The following is a 19,392-nucleotide window of genomic DNA, read 5'->3' as shown; positions in this document are numbered from 1 at the left end:
AGCTCGGACTACAACTCCCAGCAGACCGAGCAGCCCGAAGTCCTGGGCTGGAGGAGCAAGGCACGCTGGGAGATGGAGTCTCGGCATGTTGCACCTGCCGCAGGAAGCAGTGAAGGGAGGAGGATGGATAGAGAAGATGGAGTGCGGATGCGGTGGGAGCCGCCTTCAGGTCCTCTCTCCCCGAACCCAAGCTTTTCTGTCCTCTGCGGAAGAGGAGGGGCTCACTCATTGCCCTTCTCCAAGGTCCAGCAGAGAAACGGCCCCCTCCCCCACCCCCGCCCTCCTCCCCTCAATGAGCTCTGCAGCTCCTGCTCTGACATCCAACCAGGAGTTGTTGCAGGCTGGGCCCGACCAACTTGACCTAGCGGGGAAAGGGGTGAGAGACGGCGGGGTTGGAGAGAGGGCACTGGGAGAAAGCGATTGTCCACAAGTGTAGGCAAAATAATGACCTGCAAGCCATATGCAAATGAGCTTAGGGGCACCTCCCTCTTAGGGTAGGGGCGCCAAGGCACCTCTTTTAACAGGTCTCCAGATCCTCTCCTCCCATCCTCCCCCACCCGTCCCTCTACCCTGCTGGGTCACTCACTCACCACCTTCCAGCGATCCTTGACCACGTAGTTGGCCGGCAGGATGTCGGCCTGCTCCCCTCCCCCACTCATGTTGGTTTCGTCCTTAAGAGCGGCCGCTAGGCACTGCATCCGCCAGCCGGAGGGAGGGGTGTCCGCAGGGCCTGCCCTGAGGGGGCCATCTACCTGGGGGAGTGGGGAGGGACTGTGAGGGGGGCAGGCTAGGACCCGGGACCCACTTGCAGATATGGAGGAGGGGAGTTCCATTCTCCTGGCAGGCATCTTTCCCTGGCCCACCGGGTGGATGCTCCAGGGGTCAATGGGGGAAACGTGTGAAAATCAAGTGGAGGTCAGAGGAGAAGACAGAAATGCCATTCACAGGAAGGGAGATACAAACTACAAACTGGAGATGTGAAACCCAGCAATGGGCACACACATGTAATGGAAAAAGGAGAGGAAAATGATTTGTGAACAGGCTGTGGGGAAAGGGTTTCCCAAAGAGACATGCTAACTAATGTGGGGAAGACTTGCTGACCGAGGGGCGCACCAGACTGGAATCAGTGCCTAGGCCGGGGAGACCTGAGCCAAGAAGGACCAGTCTGGGGATTCGATCTGTGGCCCCCACACCCGCACATTTCCCGTGCCACACCGTTCCCAAGGAACTGTGTATCTGAGGCTTATGGAAAGGGGAGACCTGCTGAACCAAAGGGTGACCCAGGGAAGACACACACCAGAGTGACAGAGACCTCCAATCAACCATGGGAGATGTGATTATCTGAAAATGAGGAGCTACCCAACAGCCCTTTGAGGACGGTGCTGAGTGAGGAGGCTGCCACCGTACTCAGAGCTGAGCCCAAACCACTGACACGGCCATGGGGGTGAGAAGCAAGGACGTGAGTGATGGGGTGAACATAAGGCGATGGATTCAAGACGTGGATTTTAGAGGTATGGCAGCCCTGTGGCCACTCAGAGGGAGAGAAGCAGGCTGAACTGGGGGGAGGTGAGGACAGCGGGGAAGTGGAAGCGACCTAAGAAAAGGCAGATGTGCCAGGGGGCAGTGGGTCTGGATGGCCAGTGGGTGAGAGAGCCTCTGCCCACACTTTTCTGTGTCTGCTAAGGAAGAAACACAGCTCTTGTCGCATTCGGATAGGTAGAAGTTGGATATCAGGGGGAGTGTCCCAAGTGTGAGGGCTGGGAAAGCCAGCCAGGGTTACCCAGGGGAATGTCAGTGTGCGCATGTGTGTGTCTGTGTGTGTACCCTCTGTGTGAGTGTGTATATGTCTTTGTGTGTCTTTTTGTGTGTGTCTATCTATGTGTCTGTGTCTTTGTGTCTGTACATCTGTGTCCACGTGTGCTTATGTGTGGTTTTGTGTCTGTTGGTGTGTGATGTGCCCGTGTGTGGGCAGGGTTGAGATCTCTTTGAGATCTCTGCCACCCCGGTACAGGAACGGATCTTTTCCTCTCTCCCTTCCCCCTACACTTTTTATAAGTACACGGCTCTGGCCTCCCAGTGACCCAGGACAGTCACAGATAGAAGGAAGCTCCTCAGGCTGGATATGGTGGGGGAGGTGGAGAGGAGGAAAGTGCCTAAGATACCAGTGGATGGGGCGGAAACTCCATGAGCCTGTCTTTACTTGGGATGGACTCATTCCCCAGGGCTCCTGTGTCTGACCATCCAGGTACAGGGGCAGCGTGGGATAGCGAAGGCGTGGAAACAGCCTTCCACAGGTCATGGTGTGCTGTGAGGGATCTTCAGGGAGAGGGACACTGTCACTCTTGTTCTGCCAAATGACTCAGCTGACTGTTTCCTCCAATCCACACAACTTCAGAGTATCAGGACTGTGAGGATATTAAATAGGCCTCTGCCTTCCTTCTGCCAAGTGGCAAATGGGGCATCAGGAATTCAGAGGGCAGTGAGAGCAATGGCAGGATGAAGGGAGAGGGAGGGATGGGGGATTCTGAAATAAAGGTGGAGAGACAAGTTGAGGACAAGATCGAAGAAGCAATTGAGCCAGTAGGGAGGGAGCCTTAAGGAGTTAAACAGGGTGACCTCTGGTGGGCCTTCCAGTCCTGTGATGGTGGATTCTATAGACTGATGAGGAAGATGTGAGTCCTGCCCCCATTCTATAGATGGGCAAGCATAGAGGAACAGGTGAGGTGGGAAAAGGGGGAGTGGAGGCAAGAGGATAAATGAGGGTTCCCTGCCTCTCCCTGCCCACCATCCTTCCCACTCTCTGCCTCAGAGGACTGCACTCAGCCCAGGCTAGGGTTGGATGACACAGACACAAGGGACCTGACTGCCCCATGACCGCCCCCTCAGGACCCTTTAGTGTGTGGAGGGATGGGTGTGTGGAGAGAGAGGGCTTGTGGAGGAGGTTTTATATCTGTCAGCAAGTGTGTATGTATGAGGGTGTGGGACCGATGATGTGTGTGTGTGCGTGCAGGTGTGTATGTTGGGGGTGTATATCTAGGTGGTTGCGAGCTCATCATGGCATGTGCATATAAGTGTTGGAGTGCACCTATGCAAGGTGTAAGCCAGGTGTGTGTGGGAACCTGGGAGCCCAGGTAAGGAGAGGTGAGGGAGATCAGTGAGGGGTAATGGGAACAGGTGAAGAGAGGTGTGGAAGGGGGCACAGGGAATGCAGGGGACAAGGGTGACAGGATCAGAGGAGGGGGGTGCATAAGACAGAGACAGGTGAGGGATAATCATGACAGGTGAAGAGGGGACAAGACCATGAAAGGGGCTTCTGGGCACAGTTGAAGAGATGAGGAAGTAGGCAAGGAGGCTGGTGGGAGGACGAGGGAGAGAGGTTATGGAGAGAGCAGGGAACGACTGTCAGGGATGCCAGGAGAGTGAAGCCATAGGGACGGGGACAGAGGTGAGAAGCGAGGAGCAAAACCCCTGGAGGACAGGCTGGAGAGGGTGGGTGTGCTGGGGGCAGGGTGCCGATCCAGGCCTCGGGATGCGGCCCAGGCTGTGTAGGCCAGCGTCCCACCTCGGGCGGAGACGGAGACGGCACAGGGAGGGGGAACTGGAGAAGGCTGCGCTGGGAGGTGAGCCAGGCCAGAGGCCCGATGGGTTCACAGAAGGAGACCCCTCCCCGACCCCCGCCCGGCCGGCCGGCCCCGCCCCGCCTCGCCTCGGCTCGCCTCGCCTCACCTGCTCTGAGCCCGCTGCGGCTGCGGCTGCGGCTGCGGCGGCGGAGGCAGCGGCTCCAGGCGGCGCATCCCCCGGGGACGGGGCGGAGAGGGGGCAGGGGCGGGGGCGGCTCAGTGCGGTGCTGGGAGGCCCGCTCCCTCCGGCGGCGGTGGCGGCGGCCTCCCGACCGGGACCATCCCGGCCCGGCCCGGCCCGGATCCTTCTCGGGCGACGGCGACGGCGGCGGCAGCGGCAGAGCGGGGAGCTGCCCACAATGCACTGCGCCGCCAGCATCAGCACCAGCCCTGACATCACCTCCTCACCGCCCCGGCTCTTACATCACCGCCCTTGCTCTGACATCACAGTCTACTCTGCTCCTTTCTCCACTCCTGCGGCCCTAGGACTCTCTCTCGTATGGACCTGTTTCTGATCATAGATTCTCTTCACTGGTCTCTGCCATTCGCTTGACCCCCATCCCCCAGCAGGGCCCTGTCACTCTTTACCTGTCCCCACAATCCTCACCTGTCTCCATCCTGCTTTATCTTCTCCACTCCCAGCGTGTCTCTATCACTCCTCACCTGTTCCCATCAGCCTCAACTGATTTTCCCACATAATCTTCCATACGTTCATGTTACTTTCCTCTAAACTCATTTCCCCTCACCTGTACCCATCCTCTCATAAGCCCCCCCCCATTTCTTCTAACACCATCCCTCACCTGTAACTCTCACCTCGCCGTATATATATATACACCTTACCTCCTGGCTCAGCCTGGCCCTTTCTTTCTTTGGTCCTTTCTCCCATCTGTTGACAAACTCTCGTTTCTCTTAGCAAATTAGATGCACACTCTTTACTGTGACATGAAACATTCTTCCCAATATGGGCCCAGAGAAGCTATTATTACCCTTCTGACAGATTGGATTACTCAACATTCCTGAGCATACTTTTGCAATTTGTCTCTCTCAGGTCCCTTCCTTCCATCCTTCTTGTCTTCAACAAATGCACACTGAGTAACTTCAACAGCAACCACAACGACAACAACAATAATAATAGCAGTAACGATTTACTCCTGCCAGACACTGTTCTGACCTTTCACATATTAACTCATTTAACCCTCATAACAACCCTTTGAGGTAGGGTATTAGTGTTATACCCATTGTATAGATGAGGAAACTAAGATGCAGAGAGGTTGAATAATTTGCCTTAAGTTACGTACACAGCTAACAAGTGGCAGAGCTGGGATTCAAACCCTGGCCCCAGGGTGCATACTTCTAACCTCTGTGCTGGCAAGAAGGATCATTGAATCTGCAAAAGTAGCCAGAAGAGACTTCTTGGAGGAGGTGCACTCGACTGTAATTTGAAGGATTAGTAGGAGTTTTTCAACAGATGAGTGGGGCCAGGGCAGAGGGTGGGACAGACTTCCAGGCTGAGAAGATAGTGTGTGGTGAGCTGGGGGTGACCTTGTGCAAGATCATTAATGATGGGCCTTGTGTGCTGTGCTAAGGAGATTAGATTCTCTCCATTTAGTTTTTGGAAGCACAGTGGACAATGTGGTGAGCCATCAGATCCTCCTTCAGAATCCAGGGACACATTTCCCTGGCTGCCTGGGGTGCTGCAGACTGGCTCTCTCAGCTCACTGTCTGTCTGGAATTGCCCTTGACCAAGGGAGCTGCCGTGCCCAAGATCATGTGCCCTTCCTGGGGCATCCCATAGCCAATCGATGATAGACCCGTGAGTACAAAGGCCTGGCACCATCACCCCAACTCAAGGCCACTCTGAAGGAACATCCCATTTGCGAACCCCCGATAGGGTGAGCCAAGGTTTCTGTTGAGGCTGCGTCAAAACTCAGCATCTACTCTGCCCAGTGCTGCTTCCTTCAGTCCTCCCCAGATGTTGATCCTCAGAGCACATCCCAATAAGCCTACTGCATGAGCATCTCTGTCGCAGAGTCAATGTACAGAGGACTCAGACTTCTAGACAGGAAATCACTGAAGAACTTTGAGCAGAGATAAGACAGTCTGATCTAAGTAGACCTCTAGGTTAGACTTCTAGGCTGACTTTTTTCTTTTTCAGTATTTTAGAAATGTTGCTGTACTGTCTTCTAGCTTGCATTGCTTCTGATGAAAAATCTGCAGTTATCCTTATGTTTGCTTTCTCTGTATGTAATGTTTTCTACTCCTCTGGCTACTTTTACGATTTTCTCTTTATCACTGTTTTTAAGCTACTTGATCATGATGTGCCTTGGTGTAGTCGTATGCATGTTTCTTCTTTTTTTAAGTTTTTAAAAAATATTTATTTGGCTGCATCTGGTCTTAGTTGTGGCACATGGGATCTTTCGTTGCAGCACTTGGGCTTTGTTTCCGTGTCAGGCTTCTCTCTAGTTGTGGCATGCGGGCTTAGTTGCCTCTAGTTGTGGCATGGCATGCGGGGTCTTCGTTCCCCAACCAGGGATCGAACCCGAGTCCCCTGCATTGGAAGGTGGATTCTTAACCACTGGGCCACCAGGGAAGTCCCTGTATGCATGTTTCTTGTGCTTGGGGTTTGTTGAGCATCTTGTATCTGTGGATTTATAGTTTTCATCAAGTTCAGAAAACTTCTGGCCACAATTTACTCAGATACTTTTTCTGCTCTTCTCTTTCCTTCAGGGACTCCAAACACTCTGTCTACTAGGCTGCTTGAAGTTGTCCTGCAGCTCACTGAGCTTTGCTCATTTTTTTCCCAGTCTTTTCTCTCACAGTGTTTCATTTTGGATAGTTTCTACTGCTATTTATTCAAGTTTATTCATCTTTGCTTTTGCAGCATGTAATCTGGTATGAATCCCATTCAATGTATTTTTTTTATTGTAGTTTACATTTCTAGAAGTTTGACCTGGGTCTTTTAAAAATCTTCCATATTTAATTTTCCTTCTAACTTCTTAAACACATGGAATAGTAATAACTCTTTTAATGAACTGTCTACTAATTTTATTATCGGAATCATTTCTGAAACCATTTCAGTCGGTTCATCTTTGCACTGTAGGTCATACATTTCTGCTCCTTTCCATAGTGTAATTTTTTAAATTGGATGCCAAATATTGTTAATTTTACCTTGTGGTGTCCTGGATATTTTTGTGCTTCAGTAAATACTCTTGAGCTGGGCTTCCCTGGTGGCGCAGTGGTTGAGAGTCTGCCTGCCGATGCAGGGGACACGGGTTCGTGCCCCGGTCCGGGAAGATCCCACATGCCGCGGAGCGGCTGGGCCCGTGAGCCATGGCCGCTGGGCCTGCGCGTCCGGAGCCTGTGCTCCGCAACGGGAGAGGCCACAACAGTGAGAGGCCCGCGTACCGCAAAAAAAAAAAAAAAAAAAAAAATACTCTTGAGCTTTGTTCTGGGATGCAATTAATTTACTTAGAAACAGTTTGATCCTTTCAAAGCTTACTTTTTAAGTTTTTGTTAGGAGGGAACTGAGAAGCATCTAGTCTGGGCCTAATTTTCCCCACCATTGAGGCAATCGCTTTGGTATCATCTACCCAATGTCCCAAGAATTATGAGGTTTTACCCCTTCATCTGGAGGGAAAGGCATGATTTCCACCTTGTGTGGGCTCCAAAGATTGTTCTCTCTGTTCATTTCAGATGGTTCTTTTCCCACCTCAGATACTTTCCTCACACATATGTGCTGATCAGTCCTCAGCTGACTGTCCCAGGGAACCCTCTGAAGATTCCAGAGCTCTCTCCTATCCTGTGCTCTGTCCCGCAAGCTAGCTGCCTTGGCCTCCCCTTCCATCTCCTCAGCTCAAGGAGACAGCCAGGCTCAGCCTGGATCCCTCCTGCCTGCAGCCTAGAAACCCTGCAGACAATACTCTCACCTGGCTTGTTTCGTCTTTCAGGAGTCACTGTCTTAGGCCGCCTGATGGCCAATGTTCAAACGTCATTGTTTCATGTATCCTCCCAGTTTTTTGGTTGTTAAACATGGGAAGGTATACAGCAAAGGAAACCATCAACAAGATGAAAAGGCAGCCTACAAAGTGGGAGAAAATATTACAAATCATATATCTGATGAGCAGCTAATATCTAAAATATATAAAGAATTCATACAACTCGAAAAAATCTGATTTAAAAATGGGTAGAGGATCTGAATAGACATTTTTCCAAAGAAGATGAACAAATGACCAACAGATACGTGAGAAGGTGCCTAACATCATTAATCATCAGGAAAATGTAAATCAAAACCACAATGAGGGGCTTCCCCGGTGGCGCAGTGGTTGAGAGTCCGCCTGTCGATGCAGGGGACACGGGTTTGTGCCCCGGTCTGGGAAGATCCCACATGCCGTGGAGCGGCTGGGCCCGTGAGCCATGGCCGCTGAGCCTGTGCGTCTGGAGCCTGTGCTCCGCAACGGGAGAGGCCACAGCAGTGAGAGGCCCGCGTACCGCAAAAAAAAAAAAAAAAAAAAAAAAAAAAAAAAACCACAATGAGGACTCCCCTGGTGGTGCAGTGGTTAAGAATCCACCTGCCAATGCAGGGGACACGGGTTCAAGCCCTGGTCCGGGAAGATCCCATGTGCCGAGGGGCAACTAAGCCTGCGCACCGCAACTACTGAGCCTGCGCTCTAGAGCCCGAGACCCATAACTACTGAGCCTGCACGCCACAACTACTGAAGCCAGCGCACCTAGAGCCCATGCTCTGCAACAAGATAAGCCACCACAATGAGAGGCCCACACACTGAAACGAAGAGTAGCCCCCACTCGCCGCAACTAGAGAAAGCCCGTGCGCAGCAATGAAGACCCAATGAAGCCAAAAATAAATTAATTGATTAATTAAAAAAAAAACATGAGGAGATACCACCTCACACTTGTCAGGATGGGTATTATCAAAAAGACAAGAGGAAGTGCCCTGGTGGCCCAGTGGTTAGGACTCTGCACTTTCACTGCCGTGGACCCAGGTTCAATCCCTGGACAGGGAACTAAGATCCATCAGGCCGCACAGTGTGGCCCAAAAAATAAATACATAAATGACAAATAACAAGTGTTGGTGAGAATGTGGAGAAAAGGGAACACTTGTGCCCTGTCAGTGGAGATGTGTGTATATATATATATATATGCAATGGAGTATTATTCAGCCATAAAGAGAGGAAATCCAGCCAGTCACAACAACATGGATGGACCCTGAGGGCATTAAGCTAAGTGAAATAAGTCAGACAGAAAAACACAGATACTATATCATGTCACTTATATGTGAAATCTGAAAGAAAATGACCTCATAGATACCGAGAACAGACTGATAGCTGCCAGAAGTGGAGTGTGGGGGTAGGTGAAATAGGTTGACGTGGCCAAAAGGTACAGACTTCCAGTAATAAGATAATAAAGTCCAGGGGATGGTGACAGTAGTTAACAATACTGTATTGTATATTTGAAAGTTGCTAAGAGAGTAGATCTTAAAGTTCTCATCACAAGAAAACAATCTGTGACTATGTGTGGTGATGGATGTTAACTAAACTTATTGTGGTGATCATTTCAAAATACATACATGTATCATATTATTATATTGTATACTTGAAACTAATATGATGCTATAGGTCAATTATGTCTCAAACTTCAAAAAACCCACATGGGAGAAAGCATGACAAGCAAACAAAAAGAAGTGAGGAAAAAGCATAGTAAATATAAAGGATGAAACAGGATAATAGGAAAAACTTCCAAACATATAAGTAATCACAATAAATATAAATTGACGAAGTTCACTGATTAATAGAACATCGGCTTTTTTTAAAATGCAGATATAAGCTGCTTACTAAAGACACACTTGGAATACAGAAAGGTTGAAACAAAAGGTGTAAAAATATATGAGTCCAAAAGAATTTATTAGGAAAAAAGTGGGTCACTTCATAAGGACAAAATGCATGCCACCAAGAACATATAACAATTCTGAACTTGTACTCACCTACTAGTCTCAGAATACAAAGTAAAAATAGTTAAAATTACAAGAAAAAAATTTTAAATCCACTGTCAAAGGGAGATTTTAACAAAATTACCTCAATAATTGATAAATAAAATAAGTAAAAAAAAAATTGTAAGGATATAGAAGATTTGATAATAAAACTGTAACTAACGGGCTTCCCTGGTGGCGCAGTGGTTGAGAGTCCGCCTGCCAATGCAGGGGACACGGGTTCGTGCCCCGGTCCGGGAAAATCCCACATGCCGCGGAGCGGCTGGGCCCATGAGCCATGGCCGCTGAGCCTGCGTGTCCGGAGCCTGTGCTCCACAACGGGAGAAGTCACGACAGTGAGAGGCCCGCGTACGGCAAAAAAAAAAAAAAAAACAAAAACTATAACAAGCATGATCTAAGGTGTATGTGTGTATAGACTATCATATACATAAATAATATATTATCTACTATATTATATATTTAGGTATTAGGTTATTTTTATACATAGATATCAATACTATATACATACATATATACACAATACATAGTGTAATATATGTGTATTTATAATATTTATAATATAATATAATATATATGGATCTGAAATAGATATAACAAAATTTTAAGATTTGATGAAACTGGGTAGTAGATACAAGGATATTTGATAAACTATTCTTCATTCTTTTCTCATACTTGCTAAATTTTCTGATAAATTTTAAAATTCATAATTATTCACAAGAAAATACAAAACTGAGCACTAAGGCTGAGTCTCCTGCTTAGGCCTTTATAGATTGCAGACCCAGGAAAGACAAGGACTAGGACCCAGATGTTCCCCACTTTGACAAAATTGTCCTCATAAATGACGTCACCAGGAAGAAAACAGCCTAGACGCTGGGATGGGGAGGAAATCAAACTAAGAATGTACCTGAGGGGCTTCCCTGGTGGCGCAGTGGTTGAGAGTCCGCCTGGCGGTGCAGAGGATACGGGTTCGTGCCCCGGTCCGGGAGGATCCCACATGCCGCGGAGCGACTGGGTCCTTGAGCCATGGCCGCTGAGCCTGCGCGTCCGGAGCCTGTGCTCCTCAACGAGAGGGGCCCGCGTAATGCCAAAAAAAAAAAGAATGTACCTGAGTAGGTGGGTATAGTATATATTAGGTATAGTACATATTGGGGCAGAAAATCTCAGCGCTGCTCTCTCTACAACATTCTGAGAAGGGAAAGTCACATTTGAAAAACAAAAAAACAAAATATAAGGGAGGGTAAATCTGCTGCCTGCCACTCCTTCTTGGCTGGAAGTGATATTTGATCTGGGAGTTAATGGCTGGAGTGCAAGGATAAACGGGAAGGGATACCCCCCATGCTTGATTTCTACTTTCTTTGAATCTCTCCACTCATCGCACATCCCTGCATGACATTGATTAGATTTCTACTCTTGAGCTAACTCTGGCCCTTCTCCAAGCCAAACAGAGTCTCAAGTCTCAGACTCCTCTTCACTCCTTTTTTTTTTAGTTCTTTGAGTGCCCACTGAGTGTCTCACACAAAACACATCCTTAAAAAAATGTATCCCCAAAGCTATAGCTTAAAAGAGATTTAAAAGGCCTATAAAACAATGAAGAAGGTTAAAGTATGACGAGGGATGCACATTGGGTGATAAAACCATAAAGAAACATAAGGACGTTTATTTTTGTCCTTACCGTAAAAGTATGGGCAGTGGTTACTTTTGGAGGGAATGAGGAGGCTGAGATTGGGATTGGGCACATGGAAACTTCTGAGTGGGAGAAGCTCTATTTCTTGACATGCATGAGTGGTGGTTATAAGAGTATTTTATTATACTTCATTTGCCTTAAGGTGGCTTTCTGCTGGTGAGTTTTATTTTAATATTAAGACATTTTTATTGGTGTATCCAATGAATGAATGAATGAATGGGTCTGGGCATTGACCATCCATGGTTGCTAACATCAAACAAGAGAGACATCCAGACATTCTGTGCCCCGTGATGGGAGCACACACCACCACCTGTGACGTAGTCTAACCCCAGATTGAACCTGACTCTGGTCACGCCTCTAGATCCAACTCCAATTTATAGCACAAAGGAACACTTTAAATGGCACTACAGGTATATCATCAGTCAACTCCAGACTGTAAGTCTGGACAGATGAGGGGAGGAGAGAAGATATGCAAGGGGAACGTGTTGATTAAAATAGACTTAAAAGGCATGTCAGCCAATCACAATGTGTGGACTTGATGTGGCTCCTGATTTTATTATTATTATTTATTTATTTATTTTTAATACTTGTTGTGTTTCTGTGAGTCCGGAATCAAGGTGTGTCTCTCATAGGTTGTAATCAAGTTATTTATTTATTTATTTGGCTGTGTTGGGTCTTCATTGCTGCGTGTGGGCTTTCTCTAGTTGCGGAGAGCGGGGGTTTCTTTTTTTTGTGGTGCGTGAGCTTCTAGGTGTGGTGGCTTTTCTTGTTGCAGAGCACAGGGTCTAGAAGCGTGGGCTTCAGTAGTTGTGGCTCGCAGGCTCTAGAGCGCAGTCTCAGTATGTGTGGCGCACGGGCTTAGTTGCTCTGCGACATGTGGGATCTTCCCGGACCAGTGCTCAAACCCGTGTCCCCTGCACTGGCAGGCGGATTCTTAACCACTGCGCCACCAGGGAGGTCCCGTGGCTCCTGATTTTAAACAGATAACTTGTAAACAAACATTCATAACATTTATAACATAATTGGATATACCAATAAAAACAATTCAAATTTGAACATGGATAAAATATTTGATGACAAGTAAGAAAATCTTACTAAATTTTTCAGCTCTGATAATAGTATTATCGTTATATTTTTTAAAGAAAAAAGAGTATCTTTTAGAGACACATTAAAATATTTACAGGGCTTCCCTGGTGGCGCAGTGGTTAAGAATCCGCCTGCCAGTGCAGGGTACGCGGGTTCGAGCCCTGGCCCGGGAAGATCCCATATGCTGCGGAGCAACTAAGCCCGTGCGCCACTCATACTGAGCCTGCGCTCTAGACCCCACGAGCTACAACTACTGAGCCCATGTGCCACAACTACTGAAGCCTGCGTGCCTAGAGCCCGTGCTCCGAAACAAGAGAAGCCACCATGGTGAGAAGCCTGCACACTGCAAGGAAGAGTAGCTCCTGCTCGCTGCAACTAGAGAAAAAAGCCCGCACGCAGCAACGAAGACCCAACGCAGAAAAAAAAAAAAAAAAAAAATTACAAATGAATTAATATGATCTTCAATTTGCTTTTTCTCACAACTTCTTTTTAATTCATCTGTATTTGTTACAACTTTTAAAGGAGGATGTGACTTGAGCACTACATTTCCATTCACAAAACTTACTCTCAGTTACTTTTCAAACAGCTTTACAACATGCCTAGGTAGGCTTATAATCTTGCTACTCTAAACAATACTTTTCTTTGGAAAACAAGCCCTATGTATGGATAGTGACTCCCATCAAGTTGGTTCAGTTTAACATACTAATTTCTAGAGGCCTGGCACATGCAGTTGATAACTACAGGGGATAGAAGTTTTAAAAAGTAGATCCCAGAAGATGAAAAGTTGCTTTAACTAATATTTTTCTTTTAAACATCAAGGTATATGCTTCAGAACATTTCAGTGACAAAAGATTTGGTCTACTAAAGAATCCGCTTGATAGCTAGACACTTCAGACCACGAAGTTAACATAGGTTACATACACCTTACAACAAACGCTACTTCCGTCTGTTAAAATAAAATTCCATCTGTTAAAATGCCAATATGAAACTAGAAAAGAAGAACTAGCTGTGCTTTAATGCCTAAAGTATCACAGTATCACACTTAGTAGAAAGAAATCTTATCTTCCCCTTAAGTAGTTGTCAAGCCATACAGATTTTTAAATGTAACAAAAAAATACCTGAAAACATATTATCAGAGGGAATGAAGACAGTGTTGAACACGTAGCCAATTTGCATCACAATAGGACAGCGAGGAAGTTGAATATGCATGTAGGTGAAACAAGATCATAAATTGGTCATAAATTGGTAATTGTTGAATCTCATTATATTGATACTACTTACTATTTTCAGTACTTTATTTTTGCCTTTTTAAAAACAGCGTTAGGGCTTCCCTGGTGGTGTAGTAGTTGGGAATCCGCCTGCCAATGCAGGGGACACAGGTTCGAGCCCTGATCCGGGAAGATCCCACATGCCGCGGAGCAACTAAGCCTGTGTGCCACAACTACTGAGCCTGCGCTTTAGAGCCCGTGAGCCACTACTGAGCCCATGTGCCACAACTACGAAAGCCCGCACGCCTAGAGCCCGTGCTCTGCAACAAGAGAAGCCACCGCAATGAGAAGCCCAGGCACCGCAATGAAGAGTAGCCCCCACTCGCCACAACCAGAGAAAAGCCCACATGCAGCAATGAAGACACAATGCAGCCAAAAATAAAATAAATAAAATAAATTTATAAAAATAATTAAAACAACTTTATGAGGAATAACTTACATGTCAATAAAATCTGCCGTTTGTAAGTGTACAATTTAATATTTTGTAAATTTATAGAGTTGTGCAATCTTCACTACAGTCCAGTTTTCGAATATCTCCATTACCCCAAAAGATTTCCTTGGGCCCTACCCTGCAGTCAGTTCCCACTCCCACCCCAGCCCTCCACTGCTCTGCTTTCTCTATCTCTAAATATGCCCTTTCTGGACATTTCACTTAAGTACAATCATGCAATAGATAGTCTTCTGCTGCTCCCTTTACTGTTATACAAGTTGGATACACTGACCTGCCCACCACCGTTGCTCCCCCAACCCATCACTTAGTGCCCTGTCCCTCCGACTCAGGCCTCTCTGCATTGAGGCAAGGATCTGAGCTGCCAGCCATGGCTGGCTCTGCATCCTCACCCAACTCAACTGTGGACACAGAACCAATCGCAGGGCTTTATAGCGCATTTAGAGAAACAGACAAAATATCTCTCTCCTCTTTCTCCTTCAGCCTGAGGTGGGGATGCTAGGCACATCAGAAGTGTGGGAGCTAAGGAGACGGAGGCCGGCTTATTTTCTTGAAGACACCGAGGCAGAAACAAGGTGCTCTGTGTCTATATGTGCACGTGTGTTCTTCACCTGTGGCGAGAACCAGAGGACGGCATGACCGAGGGTAGGGAGAGTGAAGGAAGTTGCCCCTCAAGGCCTCTGGCACCTGAGGCCAGCCTCCTAAGTATGCACCTGTGGCTGTGTGTGCGAAGGTGCTGAGAGCATTAGTGCACAGCTGTGCACACACGTTTGCCCCATGGTTCATGTATCTTCGGAGCTGGGCCCATCAGAGGACAGAGATAGCCTAAGATGTCTTTGCCTTCTCTTTGTGTCTTTGCATTTAAAAAAAAATGGTTATTGTGTCTGCTCTGTCACCCCATGCTTTGATATTTTATAGTTAATCAGGAAGAATTCAGAAGAAACCTCCGATGATGCGCTCCTCTGGGGAATGGGATTGGGGTCTCAGGTCTCCCTTTCCACTGTGTATTCTCTCATTCCACTTGAAGTTTTTGTCCTATATTTGTGTAATTTTCAAAATAAAATGAGGGAGAAATCATTGTTATTACCAGTGAGCCATGGTGTGTTTGCCTGGCTCCCTGCAGACTCTGCTTCTATTAGCTTAGTCTAGGGCTGAGCAGATTACAAAGTGCTATCAAATGCAGCTGCTCATTTAATCCACTCATTCATTCAACAAATATTTGGTAAGTGTTTCCTATGTGCCAGGCACAGTTTTAGAAGCTAGGGATAAAAAAACAGAGAAAAATGCCTGCCCTTCTGGGGACTTACATTCTACTGAGTGTAGAAAGACATACAACAAAATTAATCAGTTATATGGTAATGAGAGGAGAAAAGACAAGGCACAGGAGGGTGATAGGGATGGGAGGCTGCCATATTGAAGAGGGTGGTCAGGGAAGGTGACCTGAACAGACTTGGAGGAGGTAAGGGAGTGACCAGGGAGCTCTCTGGGAGAAAAGGGCTCCAGAGAACAGCAAATGCAAAGGATCGGAGGCAAGAGCATGTCCAGCTTGCTTGAGGAAGAGCCAGAAAGGCAACGTGGCTGCAAAACACCCAGTGAGAGTAATGGAGCTGGGATGAGAGTGGTAAGCAGTCCCCAGATCCCGTGGGGCTGGTGGGCCACTGCAGGGGTTTGGGGTTTTACCCCAAGTGAGGTGGGAGCCGTTGGAGGGTTTGGCTGAGGAGGACATGACCTAACGAATATGTTCACAGGGTTCCCCCGCTGGAGACCAGACTGTATAGCAGGGAAGTGAGGTGACCCTGAGGAGGCTGTTGAGAGAGGTGGTGGAGGTGTAACCACGCAGGACCTTATGGGGTCTTCCCGGGACAGACCCCGCTCCCATATCCTCTGCTCTAGCTGCTCTCTGAAGTGCCTATAGGTAACGGTATCTGCACATTTTCTGAGTTGTTGGGCAGATGCTCAAACCACCACCAAATGGAAGAAATTAACTACCTGATGACCATGAGCTCGTAGCCCCCAGACCTGAGGGAACCTGAGGATTGATAATGTTCATCCCCGTGACACAGCCCGTTGCCTCACCATCAACCAATCAGAGAATTGTGCTCGAGTTAATCTCCTACCCTGGGACTCCCCTCCCTCGCCTGGCCTTTAGAAATGCTTTCCTGAACCCCAAAGGGGAGTTTGGGTTTTTTGAACACTCCTGTCCTGAACTCCTTGCTTGGAGCTCTGCAGTAATCGCTGCCCTTTCCTTCACCACAACCAGGTGTCTGCAGAGAGGCTTTACTGGGGGGGGGGGCGGGGGGGGCGACCCAAGGTTGGTTCCCCAACAGGTGGGCGTCAGAGTCTGTATTTATTTGGAAAGGAGAAGCCACCCATAGGGGTTGCCGATAGATTGGAGGTAGGGTTTGGTGGAAAGAGAAGAGTCAAAACTGATTCCAATCTTTGGGAGCTGAGGAGCTGGGAGGATGAAGTTGCCTTTGGCAGAGACGCGGTGGCCTGGGTGCGGCGGGGAGCAGTGTATAAGATCGGGAGGACCCCGCCTTCTGCCTGGACGAGTTAAAGAAGTCCGGGAGGCGGTGGCTTCACACACGTGGGTACAGTTGACGTCTCCATTTCACAAGTGTGGACACTCCTGCACCGGAGCCCCGCGGGCTGGCCGCATCACGTGCCGTAGGCGGGCGCCCCCTGGCGCGGGGAGGGAAGTGCGGCGGCTGCGGCCGGAGCGCGGGGAGCCGGGCCACCCCTCCTTGTACGTCGGCGGGAGCATCCCCGGCAGACGCGAGGACCGGGAGCTGTACGGGCGGATCGTGTCGCGGCTGCGGCGCTTTGGGGCGGAGCTCACCGAGCACTTGGCGGCCGCCGATCAGGGCGCGGGCGGTGAGGCTGCCGGGGCGCGGGTCGCGGACGGCCGGGAGGGCGAGGGAAGGTCCGCCTCCTCGGCCCAGGCCCGCTCTCTTGCGGGGAAGCTCCCGGCAAGGCCCCTCCGCTGCCCGATAAGGAAAGGCTGCCCGCGTGCGTCCGACCTGTGAGCCCACTCTCCGCATTCAGTTACTATCTTGACCTTTGGGTCTTTGGAAAACTTTGTCGGGCTCTTTCCGGAGGCGTTTGTAGAGAGGAGCAGAACGGGAGTGGGCCGGGCTGCTTCAGCGAGATGCCTCACCCGCTGGCATCTCTCCCACCTAGGACTAAAGCTTTCCCTCCTGCTACCCCTCTTTGGGGCGAGGTATCAGCCCTCCCTCAGACCCGACAGACCCCAGCTCCCGCGACCACCGTCTCTCTCAGGTCCTCTGATCAGACTGTTACCAGTATGTGCTGCTCCTGCGGCGTGATTGGCCCGGAATCTGGCTGACTTTCTAGAAATGGTGCCAGAACTCTTGTACTTCTCAGAAAACCTTAAGTGTTTTCCCCTTTCCCCACCAGGGGCAGATCTAGGATCTGAGGGACCCAATGCAATTCTGGGCAACCTCTTTAAAAAAGAGACGAAATCACAAATCACAATTGCTGGGGCTTTTGGAAGGGCCTGTGCAAGCCAGGGACCCTGAAGCTTAAGTCTTTTTGGTTTCAGGGTCTGTGCCCCCCTGCCCGGTGGCTCTCCAACTTTACTGTGCTCAACAATCATCTGCGGGAGCATGGTGAAAATGCAGATTCTGGGATAAAGCCTTAGAGTCTATTTTGAAGAAGTTCTCCAGTTATTCTGCTCTGATCTGGGGGGCTGTGAGCCTCGTGCTCCTAGTGGATTTTAATCAAGCTGGAAAGCTGGGCTCCTTGCCCTGTGCCTCTCCTGCCTTCCTTGCCAACACCCCTACTGGTTACACTCTGCATTCCAGCACTGGTTCTCAAACTTACCTGGCTATGAGAATCACCTGGAGATCGGCCTGGGCTCATCGACACCTGGGTCTTTGTAGTTTGGTCAGGTTCTTGGGTGGTTCTCATACCCAGCACAGTTTGAGAGCCTATGAGGCCCTAGTTTCCCTGCACGGGGCCAGCCTCTTGCTACTGCCTGCCTTTCCCCCACCTGGGATGCGATTCCTCCTTCTCTCCACCCCAATCACGGACCCACGGTGAATTAGTCCTTCCTTCCCTTCATCTCATCTGTATCACTCCCCTGGCCTAATCACACATCCGCCTGCACAGGAGTAAATTTTTCTTTCAGGCTGTTTCATTTCCTCACTCATTTTCATGGAATCTTAGTGTTGGGTGGGCCCTTGGAGCTCATCTCTTCTGTCTCCCCGCTTCCATGAGCAGGGTGGGGCTGGGCGGGGGGTTGACATCAGAGGAGAGGAACTGAGGACCAGGGCGGGCCCTTGACCAGCTTTCCCTCAACCACAGGAGAAGAGGCTGCTGGGGGCGACAGGCTCATCCATGAGCAGGACCCGGCCTGGCTGCAGCAGGCAGAGGGTGAGTGGCGCCCCCCTCTGCCTGCAAACTCCCCTGGGGTCTTAGATCCCCTGGACACGCCTGGCCTCCCCACCTAGAAGGGACTTTCTAGAGCTCCCTCCCCACTACAGCCAGACTCTCATGTCTCCCTTACAAACCCAAGTGAGCCTTGGTCTCCTCTTTCTTCCCAGTGGTTGTGTAGAAGTGGCCCAGCCCTCTCTGGGTATAGGCTACGAGCTGGACCGGGCCGTGGCCCGCAGTAAACCAGTCCTGTGCCTGTTCCGCCCGCAGTCTGACCGAAGTGAGCACCCCCAGCCCTGGGTGGCCGCCCCTGCCTCCCTCCCCAGCTCTCTGAGGACCCCACCCTCCGCTCCTTCCTTGCGGGGGGGGGGGTCTGAGCACAGTGCCCACCCAAAAAGGGACAGGAAAGGGAGGGGAGGGGGGAGTGTGGGAGGCAGCCACCTTCACCTCCCTCCTCCTTCCCAGTGCTCTCGGCCACGATCCAGGGAGCAGCCGAAGGCTCGCAGGTCCAGGTGTGGGGCTATGAGGCGGCAGAGGCGGCGGATCCTCCTGAGCGGTGGCTGCTCCCCTGACCCCACCACTTGACCTCACCCCAGCTTATTAAATTCTCCTGACCCCAGACTTGCTCTAGTACCATTCCTACCCCTTAGCCCCAGTACCAGATTCATGGCACGTTTACAATTCTAACTTTCCATCTGTGTGAGAGTGGGGTGGGGGCAGGTCCCCCATAATATCCTCTTAACACCCCACTTCACTTCAAGATGTAGAGACCCTTTAAAGATCCACAGGCCCCCAAGACGAGGATACTTCCTACGCCCTCAAGCTCCCCCCAGGAACACTCAGGAGTGTGGAGGAAGCTGATCGATCATGGGAGTGGCCATTCCTCT

The 19,392-nt window shown here is 49.5% G+C and overlaps 2 protein-coding genes across 3 annotated transcripts in view; one reads left to right on the top strand and one right to left on the bottom strand.

Annotated features, from left to right (window-relative positions):
- The window catches only part of TTBK1 (tau tubulin kinase 1), a 42,018-nt gene extending 38,049 nt beyond the window's left edge, over positions 1-3,969 (bottom strand). For both annotated transcript variants that reach the window (XR_007479631.1, XM_033423973.2), the window contains exons 1-2: positions 3,727-3,969; positions 591-752 (exon numbers count right to left, since the gene is read on the bottom strand). Coding sequence is in view for 1 of the 2 variants with exons in the window: in XM_033423973.2 (XP_033279864.2) it covers positions 591-698 (108 nt within the window). In the remaining variant the exon portion in view is untranslated. The remainder of the gene's footprint in view (positions 1-590; positions 753-3,726) is intronic.
- On the top strand, positions 3,642-19,153 carry DNPH1 (2'-deoxynucleoside 5'-phosphate N-hydrolase 1). Its single transcript, XM_004267795.3, has 5 exons — positions 3,642-3,962; positions 16,729-16,984; positions 18,437-18,505; positions 18,687-18,785; positions 18,971-19,153. Exons 1-5 carry the CDS (start codon positions 3,642-3,644, stop codon positions 19,075-19,077), a joined length of 852 nt encoding a protein of 283 aa, XP_004267843.2. The 3' UTR covers positions 19,078-19,153.
- Positions 19,154-19,392: the final 239 nt, after the last annotated feature.

This window comes from Orcinus orca, chromosome 10 (genome assembly GCF_937001465.1).
Source record: "Orcinus orca chromosome 10, mOrcOrc1.1, whole genome shotgun sequence".
NCBI lineage: Eukaryota > Metazoa > Chordata > Mammalia > Artiodactyla > Delphinidae > Orcinus > Orcinus orca.
This window is presented reverse-complemented; position numbering and strand designations above follow the sequence as displayed.